We start from the raw sequence: 18539 nt of genomic DNA, 5'->3' as shown, positions 1-18539 counted from the left end.
ATACCTTAGCATCCTAGTCATTGCAAAATGTAGGTAAATGTATTTAAATCGAGGGATTTCCAGCTTTCTGTTGGGGAATCTGTTGTTTATGTCCCTCAAAGCAGGGCATGGCAACAGTCTACATGAACAGTTAGTTGGGTGGCACTATGCCAGCTAGTTTCCATTCCACACTGTGAATCTTGGCAAGTTCTGGAGGAAGTGGCACATGGCACCAGTTGCTTAAGAGATCCACTGGAGGCCAGACGCAGTGACTCACACCTGTAATGCCAGCACTTTGGAAGGCCGAGGTGGGCAGATCACCTGAGGTCAGGAGTTCGAGACCAGCCTGGTGAACATGGTGAAACCCCATCTCTACTAAAAATACAAAAATTAGCCGGGCGTGGTAGCACATGCCTATAATCCCAACTACTCGGGAGGCTGGGGCAGGAGAATTGCTTGAACCTGTGAGGTGGAGGTTGCAGTGAGCCAAGATTGCACCAGTTCTCTCCAGCCTGGGTGACAAGAGTGAAGACTGTGTCAAAAAAAAAAAAAAAAAATCCACCAAATCACTGACATCTCAGTTTATTAGTCAATCACCACTGATTTAATGAAACAATTGAAACTATCACTTGGGTTTATTGTTATTGTTCTTCTTTTAATACATTCTAATAAGAAAACTAATTTGATTATTTTAATTGTTTAATTTATTTTAATAGTTTAGTAGCTTTAATAATTGGATTTTAAGAATAAATTGTTATAACTGAGCAATTATCATTTTCCTCCTAATAGAAAAAAATTTAACAACTTTCTTACTATCTGTTACTATTTCTTTTTTTTTTTTTTTTTTTTGAGATGGAGTTTCGCTCTTGTTGCCCAGGCTGGAGTGCAACAGTGCAATCTCGGCTCACCACAACCTCAGCCTCCTGGGTTCAAGCAATTCTCCTGCCTCAGCCTCCTGAATAGCTGGGATTGCAGGCATGCGCCACCACGCCCGGCTAGTTTTGTATTTTTAGTAGAGATGGGGTTTCTCCATGTTGGTCATGCTGGTCTCAAACTCCCAACCTCAGGTGATCTTCCCGCCTCAGCCTCCCAAAGTCCTGGGATTACAGGCAAGAGACACCAGCCATCTATCCATTACATTTTTTACACTTGTATGTATGAATTGGGCTGGGCCAGGTTAAAAAATGCTTCATGAACACTTCTCAAGGCATGGCCCTAGAGAAGGTGATCTAGACAAAGATATAAATTCACATTTTCTCATAAGTTACATATATATATATATATAAAGGACATAGGTTTGCCACTAAAGAAGAGGGTGGTTTCTTCTGCCTGTCATCCTTCTGTATATCTTATTTTAATAATGTCTTATTTTTGATAAGATCTTATCTCTCATTTATGAACACTGGTCAGTAAGATCAATAGACAGCATTTATAAATGAGTGCTTACTGTGTACCAGGCACAAGTCTGGGCACTTTGCACACATTGTGTCATCTAATCTTAAACCCAGCCCCTCAGTCAGGTAGATTGTTTGAGAGGTGAAGTTACTTTCCCCAGGTCCACAGTTAAAAAATATGGATCTTGTATTCAAACCCAGACAGTCTGGTTCTAGTACCTGCAATCTTACCACTACCTTTTCTACTGCATCCGTTTTTCACCTCACAGTTACCAATACTGATGAAGTAGAACATTAGTACAGATAATATGAAATAACTGACTATATTCATAGGGTTTTCTTATACTAATGTCAGAAGCCTAGAGATAATTATTTTTCTAATCCATGTGTCATGGTTTTCGAGTTATACTCCCCAGATCTCAACACAATGAAATGTTAGGTAGAAGCTGAAATAATACAAAAGTATTTGGCAGTGTAATAATCATTCCTACTGAGTAGATTTAGATCCCTTCAGAATCATAGAACCATAATTGAATCCGTGGATCGTTTTGAACCTAGGATTCGGTCTGCATGAAACATTTCTTTCGCATTTTGTCATATCATGCACAAGCAGTTTGTGGAACTAAGGCTAAATGACTAATAAATATATGGAAAACTAAATAATGCAAATCCATATGGAAATGCCTATCCTCCCTCTTTGTTTCTGTACTCTGAAAATAGAGTTTGTCTATCCAGACAGAAATTTTAGACTGATGAAAATTGGAAATGACTGTGGTTCTCAAACTTGACCACGTGGCCGCCAACCAGAAGTTACCTGGAGGGATCCTATAGGTGCTCTGGAATCTTCTCTCCTGTAACCTAAAATCAGTAATTGCCTTGTACTCATCTTTCATAAATGGTAGAAATGTGTCTTGACTGTTTTTACTTTGTACAGAGACTTGAAGTTCACAGCCTTGATTGTATTTTGTTTTGTTTCATTTTATTTTTTGAGATAGTCTTGCTCTGTCGCCCAGGCTGGAGTGCAGTGGCGCAATCTTGGCTCACTGCAACCTCTGCCTCCCAGGTTCAAGCAATTCTCATTCCTCAGCCTCCCAAGTAGCTGGGATTACAGGCATGCACCACCCCACCCAGCTAAATTTTTAAAATATTTTTTGTAGAGACGAAAATGGCCAGGCTGGTCTTGAACTCTTGGCCTCAAGCGATCCACCTACCTTGGCCTCCCAAAATGCTGGGATTACAGGCATGAGCCACCGTCCCCAGCTTATAGTTGGTTTTAAATAATCTGTATTATTTTGATTTTCTTTTTTTTTTTCTTTTTTTTTTTTTTTTGATATGGAGTTTTACTCTTGTTGCCCAGGCTGGAGTGCAATGGCACGTCCTCTGCTCACCGCAACCTCCGCCTCCTGGGTTCAAGCAATTCTCCTGCCTCAGCCTCCCAAGTAGCTGGGATTACAGGCATGCTCCACTATGCCCGGCTAATTTTGTATTTTTAGTAGAGACAAGGTTTCTCCATGTTGGTCAGGCTGGTCTCGAACTCCCAACCTCAGGTGATCCGCCCGCCTCGGCCTCCCAAAATGCTGGGATTACAGGCGTGAGCCACTGTGCCCGGCCTATTTTGATTTTCTTAAACTTACTGTAAAATGGTTTTATTATCTATAGAATTAGTTTTTCTTAGTTATCCTTGTTGTGATTCATCTTCAATTAGTAAGCATCCAAAGTGTTCTAGGTACCACATAATATCCTGCCTGTATGATATCTATGTATATATCTATATCTCCATCTATATATTTTGTTACGATTATATGTAGTTTTAAAGTTGCTTGGTTATTTATCTCCCTTGCTCTCTGCCTAACTTTAGAGTAACCAAATAAGGCAAATGGAAGAAGTAAAGATCTCAAAGAAGAGTAAAGTCGGAATTCTTCCATTTGTTGCTGAATTTGAAGAATTTGCTGGACTTGCAGAATCAATCTTCAAAAATGCTGAGCGTCGTGGAGACCTAGATAAAGCATACACCAAACTTATCAGAGGAGTGTTTGTTAATGGTAAGCTTTTGTTATGTTCTAAAGAATTGTTATAGCTATTGTTTTTATTTCTGGTAACTAAGAAGTCGGGAACAGATAGGTTCATTATTTTGTATATCTTATAGTCTTTTTTAGGTTTTCCAACATTAAGGATTTCTTGAATTTGAAAAATAAAACCTATTCGTATTCATTATGAACCACTTACATTTTAGGGTTTATGTGGGCTTATGACTATGCAAAATTGAAAATCTTTTTTTTTTTTTTTTAAGATGGGCCTCACTCTGTCACCCAGGCTGGAGTGCGGTGGCATGATCTTGGCTCACTGCAGCCTCCACCTCCCAGGCTCAAACGATCCTCCTACCTCACCCTCCCAAGTAGCTGGGACTACAGATGCACCCCACCATGCCCTGCTAATTTTTTGTAGAAAATCATTTTTTAAACACAAAAACATGACCTTCCAGGTTACATTTGCATTTTAACGAGTGGTCTTCTAGAGATGATGGGCTGTGATGTGTGTGTAACCTTAAGCAAATCAATTCACTTATTTAGGCCTTAGGTTTTCATATCTATTATACAAGGAAATTAGTACTAAAATACAAGAGAAATTAGTGCTGAAATACTGTAATTCGCTTTCTTCCTGTGTCAGATCCCACAATTAAGTTACAGAAAAGTCTGGACATGTCATTTCATCTGAAATAAATGATCTGATTGCATATATTCAGGAATTGTAAAAGCTAAAAAATTGATAGAAAATGGAATCATCTCACCAATTGTTGCCCAGGTTGGAGTGCAGTGGCATAATCTCGGCTCACTGCAACCTTCACCTCCCGAGTTCAAGCAATTCTGCTGCCTCAGCCTCCTAAGTAGCTGGGATTATAGGCAGGTGTCATCACGCCTGGCTAATTTTTGTATTTTTAAGAGAGACGGGGTTTCACCATGTTGGTCAGACTTGTCTCAAACTCTTGACCTCAAGTGATCTGCCCGCCTTGGCCTCCCAAACTGCTGGGATTACAGGCATGAGCCACCATGTCCGGCCTTGATTTTTTATTTTAAAATTCAAAGTAGCTTTGCTTTATCTGATTCTAAAGTAATGTGGCTAGGCACAGTGGCCCACACCTGTAATCGCAGCACTTTGGACCAGTTGGGGTATTGCTTGAGCCCAGGAGTTCAAGACCAGCCTGGGCATCATAGTGAGGCCTTGTCTCTACAAAAAAAATTTAAAAAATTAGCCAGAAGTGGTGGTGTGTCCCTGAGTTTCAGCTACACAGGAGGCTGAGGCAGGAGAATCATTTGAGCTCAGGAGGTCAAGGCTGCAGTGAGGCTTGTTCATGCTACTGCACTCTAGCCTGGATGACAAAGCCAGACCCTGTCTTAAAAATAAATAATAAATGAATGAATGAATTCATTGTTCATTCTTTATAAATCTTTATAAACTAAAACTTATAAAACTTAAGAACAGACAGATATTCCTTTAATTGGATAAAAAATCTATCTCAGGCCTAAAGCTTACATGATACTTAACTGCAACAGTAGAGATATTCCCTCTGAAATGAATTTAAAGCAGAAATATTGTTAGATCCTTTATTATTTAGCATTGTTATTGAAGTGCTAGCCAGTACAAGACCTGAAACATAAATAACTATTTATCCCCAAAAATCAGCAAATAGAATTTTCAAATCAAGAAGAAAGTAAGATCATTTTTAATCTTATTGTACAGAGATAATGTTAAATTTTTATTCTTCCAAACTTTTAAATTCCCTGTCCTTCTGTTCTATATATGGGCATATTGTGTGTGTGTTTTCTTTAATATAAAAGTGTTGTCATACCTGACACACTATTTTTGAAGCTGTTGGACTCTATATAATCTTAATATCTTTCTTTGTTAGTTAATATAGATAAACAATCATTTTTAACGATTGCATAGTCATCCATATGCCATTATCCATTTACCAAATTTTCTATTAATAAACATCTAGGATTTTTTTAGTTTATATATCTTTGTATACTTGTCAAATAATTTCTTTAGGGTAAATTACTAGAAATGGAATTACTGGGTCAAAGGATTTATGTATCTCAAGTCTTTTCCCAAATTGTGATACAGAAAGCTTATGTCAGTTTAGTGCTATGAGCAGTTGCGTTACAGCTGTACCAATGCTGGGTATTACTAGGTATTACCAATCTTTTTATTCTTTGTCAACCTGATAGGCTATAAATTATCTCACTATTTTATTTTGCATTTCATTGATTTTGTGTATGGTGTCTTTACGTGAATTTTCAAATTTTACGTCCAATTTATTCATCTTTCCCCTTAACAGTCTTCTAAATTTTGGGCCATTCTTAGCAAGGTCACACTGTCACAAAATTATTATTTTTCTATTAGTTATATTTTCTTTAGTACTTATGATTGTATTAATTTGTTTGCTTTTTACATTTTAAATAATTTAGCAATTTAGAATTTGACTGCAAGATGTAAAATAGGAACTTAAATTTCATATATTAAAATGGTCCAGCCGGTTGTCCTAACACATTTTGAATAATTCATCATTTCTCCATTGATTTGAAAAGCTACTTTTATTATATACTGAATTTCCATATACACATGGGACTGTTTTAGGATGACTTTTTATTATGATTAGGTAGATCTGAAGACTCCCATTACAATATATTTTATTAAGTCCAGAAATATGCTTAATTCTTAAACTTACAAATGAAAAAAAATTAATCATATAAATGTTTATAGCTAAATATGGTCATACTCAGAGATGTTATTTTATTTTTTCTGTTTTGGTTTTAGTGGAGAAAGTAGCAAATGAAAGCCAGAAGACCCCCAGGGATGTGGTTATGATGGAAAACTTTCACCATATTTTTGCAACTCTTTCTCGATTGAAAATCTCATGTTTAGAAGCAGAAAAAAAAGAAGCCAAACAAAAATACACAGATCACCTTCAGTCTTATGTCATTTACTCTTTAGGACAACCTCTTGAAAAACTAAATGTAAATATATTTTCATTCAGTATTTTTCCTACTTTTGAACCTATACACGTAAGTTTGCATATGAATAACCTGCAGACATTTATCTTAAATTTTCTCATGTGTTGGTGCAAAGGGGACTCAGTTATTGAAGCTGCCAGTGTGCCAGACACTGCTAGATGCTATATATTTTATTTCTTCTTTCTGTACATTATTTTTATACATTATTTGTCTACTGTATTTTAATGATAATTTTACTAATATTATTCTATTACTTATGCATTATTTCTTTTAATTCTTAGAAACAATGATGTGTAAGCTAAGATAATATTATCCCCATTTCACAAATGAAGAGACTGAAAGTAAAAAAACTTGCCCGACATCATAATAGCTTATAAATTACAAAGCTGGGGGATGAACTTAGGTTAGGCTTTGCCGTTACTCTTTCCCATTTCTTACTTTATAAATGACCAAGTTTACAATGTCTAGGTGGAAATTTCAAAAATATTATCAAGATAAAAACCAAAAATTGCTTTCTACATTGCCTTTTACTTTTCTTTCCCTTCTTTTTCTTTCCTTACTTGAGTCATTTCCCAGAGTAAGTCTGTTAATTAAAGTTAAGAAATGATGATTTTAGGGAACTTTACAACATAGTGAAAGCTTAAATGAACCTTTTAAACTAACTTTGTCTACAATATAGTTATCTTTTATAAGTTCTTAACTTGAAGTTAGAGTAAAATAGCGCGGTGACTCACACCTGTAATCCCAGCACTTTGGGAGGCCAAGGCAGGCAGATCACAAGGTCAGAAGATCGAGACCATCCTGGCTAACAAGGTGAAACCCCATCTCTACTAAAAATATAAAAAAAATTAACTGGGCGTGGTGGCACGCGCCTGTAGTCGTAGCTACTCAGGAGGCTGAGGCAGGAGAATCACTTGAACCCAGGAGGCGGTGGTTGCAATGAGTGGAGATCACACCACTGTGCTCCAGCCTGGGCGACAGAGTGAGACTCAGTCTCAAAACAAAACAAAACAAAAAGAATATGTATCTGCTGTCAACAATTCAAAGAAATACTTGAAAGACATTTAATCAAATGCAGAACTAATTCCTTATAAAACTTAAGAACAGACAAATATTCCTTTAATTGGATAAAAGATCTATCTTAGGCCTAAAGCTTACCTGATACTTAACTGCAACATTAGAGACATTCCCTCTGAAATCAATTTAAAGCAGAAATGTTGTTAGATCCTTTATTATTTAGCATTGTTGTTGAAGCGCTAGCCAGTTCAACAAGACCTGAAACATAAATAAGAGATATGGAAAACAGAGACAAGATTATCACCGCCTGTATATGATATGTTGAAATTACTGGTGTTGATCAAGTGACAGAATTTAAAGCAAATATACTAAAAAACAATGTATTTCCTGTCTACCAATTCAGAGCTTATGTAAAAACAAAATTTTTAAAGCACTAAGAATAACTTATCAAAGAATGATAATTTAATGAATAAATAGTCACTAAGAAAATTTTAGAAAAAAGTAATGAGAGGGAATGGGGTTTGTCAGCATTAATTCTTTGTGTCATGCTCAAATACAGTTATGCCAGTCAACAAAAGTGTATATATAAAAGAAGACCTGGGAATAATATTTATAATAATATAACAGAGTCAGTATATTTAATATAAAAGATCTTACTAAAATCAATAAGAAAAGCACTAGGACCGCAATTTATAAATGGGGCAAGGGGCTGAATCACTACTAAATATATGAAAGCAAGTTAACCTTACTTATAGCCAAAGAATTATAAAATAAAACGACAAATAAACTTTTTTTACTCTGGCAACTATTGTTTTAAATTGTCATAATGCTTATGATGGTATAGTGAAGTAGCAACCTCATACACTGTTGACAGAAATATAAATTGGTTGAGCTTTCCTAGGAAGCAGTTTGTATATATAATGAAGAATCTTTCAAATACTTAAAGTTATGCTCTTCAATAGAGTAATTATAGTCCTGGAAATTTAATCAGTAAGGTGGGGAAATACTTATATACAAAAAAAATTTCTGACAAATATATTTATAGTAGATTTTCTAAAGTCTCACTAGATTTGCCAAGTCCAAAAAAAGAAGGGGAGTGAGATGTTAAATATCTAGTACTAGAGGAATGAATAATAATTGTGGTTCAGTCATTGTATGAAATATTATGCAGCCATTAAAATTTATATTTAGGAAAAAATATTAAATGTAAAGTGTGACATGAAATTTTAATCTCATGTATGTATTCACACATCAAAAGATTAGAAGGAACTCTACAGTATTAACAATGCTCATCTCAGAAGTTTGTTAATAAGTGATTGTTATTTTATTGTTTATACTTTTACACACTGATTTTTGCATAGTGATTATACACTACTTTGTAATCAGATTTTTTTTAATGTAAATAATAATAAAAGCAGGTCTTAGCCATTGTTTCTTTTCATTTCCTTGAAGCATTTCTTTGACGGTGTTGAAGCTCGTGTGGCACAGGGCATAAGGGAGGAGGAAGTAAGTTACCAACTTGCGTTTAACAAACAAGAACTTCGTAAAGTCATTAAGGAGTACCCTGGAAAGGAAGTAAAAAAAGGTCTAGATAACCTCTACAAGAAAGTTGATAAACATTTATGTGAAGAAGAGAACTTACTTCAGGTATGCTTAGTCCTTTTGACCATCTGACTTGAAGATCCTTACATATATTGCTTTTCTTTAAATATTTTTCTAGAAATGCTACAGATCTAGAGCAGGAGGAGAGTTCCATTAGAGTACAGACCAGATTAATGAATTGTGAGGAAGAAAGGAATACTGTTTATATAAGCATATATGGCTATTTCTGCTTATTTCATATTTCTACTTTATTATGGTGAGGCATTAAGTTTGTTTTTCTTTGGTTGGTTGGTTGGTTGAGTGGTTGGAATTAGAAATGAGTTCATAATCTGGCTCCAGATTAAGCTGTGTGACTTTGGGAAGTTACTTAACCTCTCTGAGCCTTAGTTTCCTTATTCGAAAAGTGAAAATGATACCTCTCTTGTACAGTAGTCACTGTATTGGGCAACATAGCAAGACCTTGTCTCTACTAAAAATTAAAAAAATTAGCTGGGCATGGTGGCATGTGCCTGTAGTCCCAGCTACTCGGGAAGCGGAGGCAGGAGGATCACTTGAGCCCAGGAGATTGAGGCTGCAGTGAACTATGATCCTACCACTGCACTCCAGCCTAGGCAACAGAGTGAGGCCATGTCTCAATAAAAAAAAAAAGAAAGAAAGAAAGAAAATCAGCTTAGAGAGGTGGAGTAATAGGACCAAGCTCTCTTAACTAACGGGTAGTGGAGCCGGATTTAAAGCCCAAATTAGGCCATTATTCTTTATAAACCATTTTGAAAGGCCCAGATATGAGTGAGAGTAATTCTGATTTCAACATCATGAAAGACTTCCTGAGAGATATTGCATTGTTTGTTTTAACCTCTGAAAGTCAGATGTACTTGAACAGGCAAAGTGGGATTGGAGGGAGTAGCATTCTAGAAAGAAACAATATGAGCTAAACGATGAAAAGTAAAAAGCATAACACTGCTTAGGGAATAGCGATTGATCTTAAGTTGGCAGGAATTTAGGATTTATGAGATTTAGGATTTACAAGAAAAAATCTTGGAAGTATACATTCCCTCAGCTGTCAAATAGGGAAGATGATCATAATACCCACCCTCACCAGGTCATCATGAGACTTAGTACTATAATATATTCATAAAGTGCTTTGTACTGTGCTGATAAAGAGTAAGCTTCAATTAATGTAATCTATTTAAGCCATTATGTCAATGTGTGTATCACATTGTGTCTTGGTAGTTGTCTACATATTAGCCTCCACTGTTAGATTGTAAATCACATGATTGCAGATAATGGGTCTGACTCATTTTGCTGTCCTCCAAGGCATCAAGCAATGTTTTGCATCAACAATTTTAGATAAAGAAAATGTTAAATGTTATAGGAAATGAAATTAAAGCATTACATTTTATGTAATCACTAGTCTTAGTTCTAGACATAATTGTCCATATCCACATCTGTGTTGCATATTGGAGTATATAAGATAATAGCTAAAATGTCATGAGTGCTTACTTGTGTCAAACATAGTTCTAAGCACTTTATGTACATTTCTTATTTAATTCTCACAGCATTATGAGGAAGGTCTCATTATTATCTTGGTTTATAGATGAGGAACTTGAGGCATAGAGCAGTGATGTCATATACTGAAGGTCACAAATCTTGTAGGTAAAAGTGACTAGGATTCTGGTTCCAGAATGCATGTTCTTAGCTACTATACTACCCAAATTCTTAGAATATGCCTTGGCATTATTTTTGCATACTAGATTACATATTATTTCCATTCATAGCCTAATGACTTTTTTTTAAAATAATAGGTGGTGTGGCACTCCATGCAAGATGAATTTATACGTCAGTATAAGCACTTTGAAGGTTTGATAGCTCGCTGTTATCCTGGATCTGGTGTTACAATGGAATTCACTATTCAGGACATTCTGGATTATTGTTCCAGCATTGCACAGTCCCACTAAACCTTGTGAAAGAAGAAAAGATAACTGAATGAAGCATTTGAGTATACCAGACACTATACCAAAATACCAAGCAACTGTTTTGAGAACCCAGACTTAAAATTTTATGTATTATTAAATGTTAGATAAATGGGTAGAACCATACTACAAATATTTAAATGCAAAATTACCAACCTATATAGCAGTTTTATTTGCCCTATAGGTTGCATGCTAACTTAAGCATTCATGTCATCATAAAATGCCCTTAGCATTTCTCAGTGTCTGAATGGCAAATTTTCCTTTATTGCCTGGCTGCTTGTGTTTGAGTGGTTGTCCTATGAGCAATGCATTTGGAGTTCTTCAGCTTTCACTACTTCTCTGTTGCTTGCTAATCATGTAACTACTAAGATACTGTACAAAATTGTTTTTTCACACTAACAAATGTGTATATGGAGAAGAGGGCTCATGTGATGAGCATTTGTGAACTTAGATTTTTGAGGATTATGTGACTAGTAATAAATGTGAAATAAATTTTCAAAAAAGTTGACATTTGATAATATTTTAGGTCTGTTTTATGCTGTCTTCTGTATTAAAGCAAATTCTTAGAAAATCCATATTCAAAAATTAATTGCAAGTTTATATACCACAAAACACTTAAAAGTTTAATAATAAGTAAAGTAAGCTGGGTGCGTGGCTCATGCCTGTAATTCCAGCACTCTAGGAGGCCAAGGAGGGAGGACTGATTGAGGCCAGGAATTTGAGACTAGCCTGGGCAACACAGTGAGACCCTGTCTCCATAGAAAAACAATTTTTTGTGGTGGCACATGTCTATAATCTAAGCCACTTGAGAAGCTGAGGCAGGAGGATTGCTCCAGCCCAAGAGTTCAAGTGAGTTGTGATTGTGCCACTGTACTCCATCCTGGGCAACATAGCAAGATACTGTCACTTAAAATAATAATAAGAAGAAAAATAATAATATTGAAGATGTTTAGTATTTAGGACTAAGTCTAACAAAAGATGTGCTATATCCTGAATTGTGGCCCTACTAACATTTTATGTTGATGCCCTAACCCCCCATGTGGCTATATTGGAGATAGGGTCTTTAAGGAGACGATTAAGTTTAAATGAGGTCAGAAGAGTAGGAACCCTGATCCAATAGACTCAATGCCCTTGTAAGAAGAGGAAGAGACAGCAGAGCTCACTCTCCTCTGCCATGGGAGGGCACAATGAGAAGGCAGCTGTCTGCAAACCAGGAAGAGAGCCCTCACCAGAACCTGACCATGCTGGCACCGTGATCTCAGACTTCCAGCCTCCAAAACTGAGAAAATAGTTTGGCAGCCCAAGCTAATACAAGATGTATAAGACATTTATGGAGAAATTATAACTACTGAAAGATATTAAAGAAGACCAAAATAAGAAGTATTTAATGTTTCCAGATAAGAACACACATACTAAAGTAGAAATGATATATATATATGAAGGAATACTAGTCAGCCATAAAAAGGAATGAATTAACAGCATTTGCAGTGACCTGCATGAGATTGGAGACTATTATTCTGAGTAAAGTAACTCAGGAATGGAAAACAAAACATTGTATGTTCTCACTGATATGTAGGAGTTAAGCTATGAGGATGCAAAGGCATAAGCATGATACAATGGACTTTGGGGACTTGTGGGGAAGAGCGGGGGTGCGAGGGGTAAAAGACTAAAAACATGGTGCAGTGTATACTGATCGGGTGATGGGTGCACCAAAATCTCACAAATCACCAGTAAAGAACTTACTCATGTAATCAGACACCACCTCTACCCCAATAACTTATGGAAAATTTTTTAAAAAGAGAGACAGGATGGGGGAAGAAAGTCAAAAGGCAGTGGGATAGATGAAACAGGGAAGAAGAATATATTAATATAGATGGAGAAAGTGTTATAGGACCAACAGGCTCATATGCCTGCTGCAGTAACAGACCAATTACACAGAGATGGCAGAGATGCCACACAGAGTTTAATGACTGTAGGTGTCTGGGCACGTGGCTCACGCCTGTAATTTCCACATTTTGGGAGGCTGAGGTGGGAGGATTGCTTGAGCCCCGGAGTTTGAGACCAGCTTGGACAACATGGTGAGACTCCGTCTCTACAAAGTTTTCTTTTAAATTAGCTGGGCATGGTGGTAGGCACCTATAGTCCTGGCTACTAGGGAGGCTGAGGCAGGGGGATCACTTGAGCCCAGGAGTTTGAGGCTGCAGTGAACTGTGATTGCACCACTGCATTCCAGCCTGGGTGACAGAGCAAGAAATATCCTGTCTCTCTTTTTTTTTAATTAATTAATTATTGCAGGTGCTGAGCAAGAAGATGTGAGGAGACCCTCAAATCCATCTCCCAGAGAAGTTCCAGGCTGGAATTTTTAAGGGGATCATGGAGAGTGAGGGGTTGGAAAATTAGGGTCAGACAAGGGGGATGGATCCATCAGGATGTGGAAACTACATTCTTTGGTGAGTCAACTCCTCATGGGGGGGCCTTCAGACCAGCTGAGTCAGTAGTGTGATCAGTGTGCAGGACCTGAAGGACTATTTCCAGGGGAAGACTAACATTTCACAATGTGAAAGTTGTTATCTATAGAGCAGTTAAGGAAAATGGTAATCCAGGGTCTACGTGATTCTAGGACACTAGGCACCAAACAACCATGAAGAAGCAGGCCAGAGAGCAAGCTGACCTCATGGTTAATGCTGAATATGCTGCAAACTTGGTTTATTTTCCTTTCTCCCCTCTCTCCTTTCCTGGTTAATTTTATAAAGTTTACAGGGCAGTTTCAAAAGGGAGTTCTAGGAGGCAATGGAGAATACAATAAGCAAGACAAAGCAACAGCAGCCTGTGAGCATATTGCTTGCCCAATGGTCTTGTGAGAATGGCTTCTCTGCATTCAGCATCTTAGTCAACTTCAGATGCGTATCTGGATCTCATACAAGATGATGGGTCTTTCTAGAAGTTACATATTTTGCCTAATTGGCTAGAAGAGAGGGTAGTGAAGAGGTTAAACTGAAGGCATATGTTCTGATCTGAATTTTATACTTGTCCCCATTTAATTTTAAACAGCTTTTCCTGTCACCCTTTAATTTAAATTATGTTGCCCCATAATTCCCGCCTAAGAGCCTATTCTTTTCCTTTGTGGCATTTACCTGAATTTGAAATATATTTATTTGTCTCTTTATTTCTTCAGTATCTTGCCTCCCACACTTAGATTGCAAGGTTTATAATTTGGATCAAGACTGTTCTGTTTACTAGTATCTATCTAGCACATGTAAGTACTTAATAAATATTACATTTTGGGGGCTTGGGTGATTTTGTTTTGAGGCAAGTTCTCGCTGTGTTTCCCAGGCTGGAGTGCAGTAGCACAATCATGGCTCACTGCAGCCTCAACCTCCTGGTCTCAAGCGATCCTCCCACCTCAGCCTCCTAAGTAGCTGGGACTACAGATGCACCCCCACCACACGTGGCAATTTTTAACAATTTTTTGTAGAGATGAGGGCTCACCATGTTGCCCAGGCTAGTCTTGAACTCCTGGCCACAGGAGATCCTCCCACCTCAGCCTCCCAAAGTGCTGGGATGACAGGCATAAGCCACAGCACCCAGCCTGGTGACAGGCATAAGCTATAGCACCTAGCCTAAATATTAAGTTTAAAAAGACAAAAAGTGAGCTGGATACCATGGCTCACGCCTGTAAGCCCAACACTCTGGGAGGCTGAGGCGGGTGGATCGCTTTGAGCTCAGGAGTTTAAGACCAACTCGGGCAACATGGCAAAACCCCATATCTACAAAAAATACAAAAATTATGGCTCACGCCTGTAGTCACAACTACTCAGGAGGCTAAGGTGAGAGGATCACTTGAGCCCGGGAGGTGGAGATTGCAATGAGCCGAAATGGCACCACTGCACTCCAGCCTGGGTGACAGAGCAGGACCCTGTCTCAGAAAAAAAAAAAAAAAAGACAAAAAGTGAACAGGTCATTGTTAATTCATGGAAAGATGAAATGGCAACTCCTATTTCTTTATACTGCCTTCAATGTCTAAAGCACAGCCATACTCTCCAACGTCACTTCCAGTTGGGTGGAGGCTTTGCTCACTTTGTTCCCTGCTTGAGCCCAGTGCCTAATATCCTGCCTTGCTTCAAGAGCTCAGTAACTAGATGTTGAAGACATATTCATGCTAGGGTCTGAGTGAAGGAGTTGTTATCAGGAAGTTGGCCCACAAAGTAAAGAAAATTGTGCTCTGCCTCTAATTCTTACTTCACACAGCATTCAGTACAGGATCTTGCACACACTGTAGTATCAATTCAACCTATGCCTGTGGATTGAATTAAGTTCATGAAGGGAACTAAGTGAACGTTATCGCCTGTAGAATTTAGACATGCTGTCTTTGGGAAGAGGATTTTCTAGATCTACTTCTGTAAGGCCCTCTGCTAGACACTGTGGGCTGTGAGGACTGCCTACTCTGCCTTGCTAATAGAAGCTGCTTTTTTTTAAGTCTTGTTCTGTCACTGAGGCTGGAGTGCAGTGGCGCTATCTCGGCTCACTGCAATCTCCGCCTTCTGGAGAAGTCTGCTTTTTATAAGGCAGGAACATGCCCAGACTAAGGTGAAATAAAAATTGGCACAAAGCATTGGATCCCGATCTGCTGCATATTAAAATCACTGGGGAAATGTTAAAAAATACTGATATCTGCAACCCACTTCAGCCAAATAAGAATCTCTGACTGACAGCAGTGGCTCGCCCTGTAATCCCAACACTTTAGGAAGCTAAGGCGGGAAGATCATTTGAGCCAAAGAGTTCAAGACCAGCCTAGGCAACATACTGGAAACTTGTCTCTACAAAAAGTAAAAACGAATTAGCCGGATGTGGTGGTGCACACCTATAATCCCAGCTACTCAACAGGCTGAGGTGGAGGATTGCTTGAGCCCAGGACGTGGAGGCTGCAGTGAGCTGTGATCACGCCACCGCATTCCAGCCTGGGCGACAGAGTGAGACCCTGTCTCAATCAATCAATCAATCAATACATACATACGTACATACATACTACCTCAGGATTTCCCTAAACATAGTAATCATACTTTAAAATCTTGTTATTCAAAAATTACACTTTAGAATCTCCACATACAACTCAAAGTATGAGACCTATAACTACATAGTGATTTGTCTTTTTGGTTTTTTTCCTGGAAGCATTCTATGAAAAGCAAAAGAATATTCAACAGTAGCCTGGCTCTAGCCATTTGCAATTAAAATGAGAAGGTGAAATGTGGTATCACACATTATTGTAGATTAGAACAGTATTTTGTTTCATTAATGGTTTTATAAGCCTGATTTTACTACTCAAGAGTAGTAATGAGTTGTTTCTATGTTGAATGAACCAGCACATTAGTTTTAAAGTGATGTGCCATTCATACTTTAGGGCTAATAGAGAACAGAAGCTGTGTCCTTGTTTGGGAAGAAAAGATGAACTAAAAACCTCACTGGATGAATGTACAAATGCTCTGGTGAGCATTTTGAAATGAGAGGTATTAGTTTTGTTTCTTGTGTCCAATATGAGGGGAAAGGTAGGAGGTTTTATACTGAAGGATCAAAGAAAAATGTAGACCACTTGAATGATATGTGTGCATTCACAGCAAATATGTAAAAATAACGTGTATATAAATAGTAGAGTGTGGGCGCAGTCATTTAAAATTTTAGAAGATTGGGCTAAAATTTCTTTAAGGGTTATCTAGACATTGCTTTTAAGCATTAGGGGGTCCTATATAAGTTTCATTGAGTAATGGATTATATAGGATAAATAAATTCTTGCCCAAACTTTTACACTCATTTACTGGGTAACATTAGGCAAGTTATTTAACATTTTTGGGTTTTGAAAAGCACAATCATGGTACTTTTGTGTCCTGTACATGACACATCATTATATGTGCAGAAAAATGTGAGGGTTATTTGGGAGAAATTGTATGTTGTTTCATTCGAATTTAACATATCTGGCATTTGCCATATTTTAAGAGAGATATTTAGCCTTTGGATAGTTCGTGTGGGCCAACAGTTGTTTTTAGTTTATCCCCCAGGCTTTGCCAAGTGGCAACCAAACCAATATCTATTGCTCTTCAACAACTTCAAGGTCAGCATTGACCAGTCAATATTACAGCACTTAGTCCAGGAGAACTTTCTTTTTTATTATTATTATTATTATTATTATTATTATTATACTTTAGGATTTACGGTACATGTGCGCAATGTGCAGGTAAGTTACATATGTATATATGTGCCATACTGGTGCGCTGCACCCACTAACTTGTCATCTAGCATTAGGTATATCTCCCAATGCTATCCCTCCCCCCTCCCCCCACCCCACAACAGTCCCCGAAGTGTGATGTTCCCCTTCCTGTGTCCATGTCTTCTCATTGTTCAATTCCCACCTATGAGTGAGAATATGCAGTTTTTGGTTTTTTGTTCTTGCGATAGTTTACTGAGAATGATGATTTCCAATTTCATCCATGTCCCTACAAAGGACATGAACTCATCATTTTTTATGGCTGCATAGTATTCCATGGTGTATGTGTGCCACATTTTCTTAATCCAGTCGATCATTGTTGGACATTTGGGTTGGTTCCAAGTCTTTGCTATTGTGAATAATGCCGCAATAAACATACGTGTGCATGTGTCTTTATAGCAGCATGATTTATAGTCCTTTGGGTATATACCCAGTAATGGGATGGCTGGGTCAAATGGAATTTCTAGTTCTAGATCCCTGAGGAATCGCCACACTGACTTCCACAAGGGTTGAACTAGTTTACAGTCCCATCAACAGTGTAAAAGTGTTCCTATTTCTCCACATCCTCTCCAGCACCTGTTGTTTCCTGACTTTTTAATGATTGCCATTCTAACTGGTGTGAGATGGTATCTCATTGTGGTTTTGATTTGCATTTCTCTGATGGCCAGTGATGGTGAGCATTTTTTCATGTGTTTTTTGGCTGCATAAATGTCTTCTTTTGAGAAGTGTCTGTTCATGTCCTTTGCCCACTTTTTGATGGGGTTGTTTGTTTTTTTCTTGTAAATTTGTTGGAGTTCATTGTAGATTCTGGATATTAGCCCTTTGTCAGATGAGTAGGTTGCGAAAATTTTCTCCCATTTTGTAGGTTGCCTGTTCACTCTGATGGTAGTTTCTTTTGCTGTGCAGAAGCTCTTTAGTTTAATTAGATCCCATTTGTCAATTTTGGCTTTTGTTGCCATTGCTTTTGGTGTTTTAGACATGAAGTCCTTGCCCATGCCTATGTCCTGAATGGTAATGCCTAGGTTTTCTTCTAGGGTTTTTATGGTTTTAGGTCTAACATTTAAGTCTTTAATCCATCTTGAATTGATTTTTGTATAAGGTGTAAGGAAGGGATCCAGTTTCAGCTTTCTACATATGGCTAGCCAGTTTTCCCAGCACCATTTATTAAATAGGGAATCCTTTCCCCATTTCTTGTTTTTCTCAGGTTTGTCAAAGATCAAATAGTTGTAGATATGTGGCATTATTTCTGAGGGCTCTGTTCTGTTCCATTGATCTATATCTCTGTTTTGGTACCAGTACCATGCTGTTT

General features: G+C 37.7%; 1 protein-coding gene across 1 annotated transcript in view; it reads left to right on the top strand.

The window, feature by feature from the left end:
• Positions 1-11482, top strand: part of EXOC1 (exocyst complex component 1) — a gene marked incomplete at its 5' end in the record, with an annotated part of 51601 nt that extends 40119 nt beyond the window's left edge. The window contains 4 exon segments of the mRNA NM_001133207.1: positions 3232-3415; positions 6189-6388; positions 8855-9049; positions 10807-11482. Of these exon segments, the coding sequence (NP_001126679.1) occupies positions 3232-3415; positions 6189-6388; positions 8855-9049; positions 10807-10959 (732 nt within the window). The 3' untranslated portion in view covers positions 10960-11482.
• Between the last annotated feature and the right edge of the window lie 7057 nt (positions 11483-18539).

Source organism: Pongo abelii, chromosome 3, assembly GCF_028885655.2.
Source record: "Pongo abelii isolate AG06213 chromosome 3, NHGRI_mPonAbe1-v2.0_pri, whole genome shotgun sequence".
Classification (NCBI taxonomy): domain Eukaryota; kingdom Metazoa; phylum Chordata; class Mammalia; order Primates; family Hominidae; genus Pongo; species Pongo abelii.
Note: the sequence above shows the minus strand (reverse complement) of the source record. Positions and strands in the feature narration are given on the sequence as shown.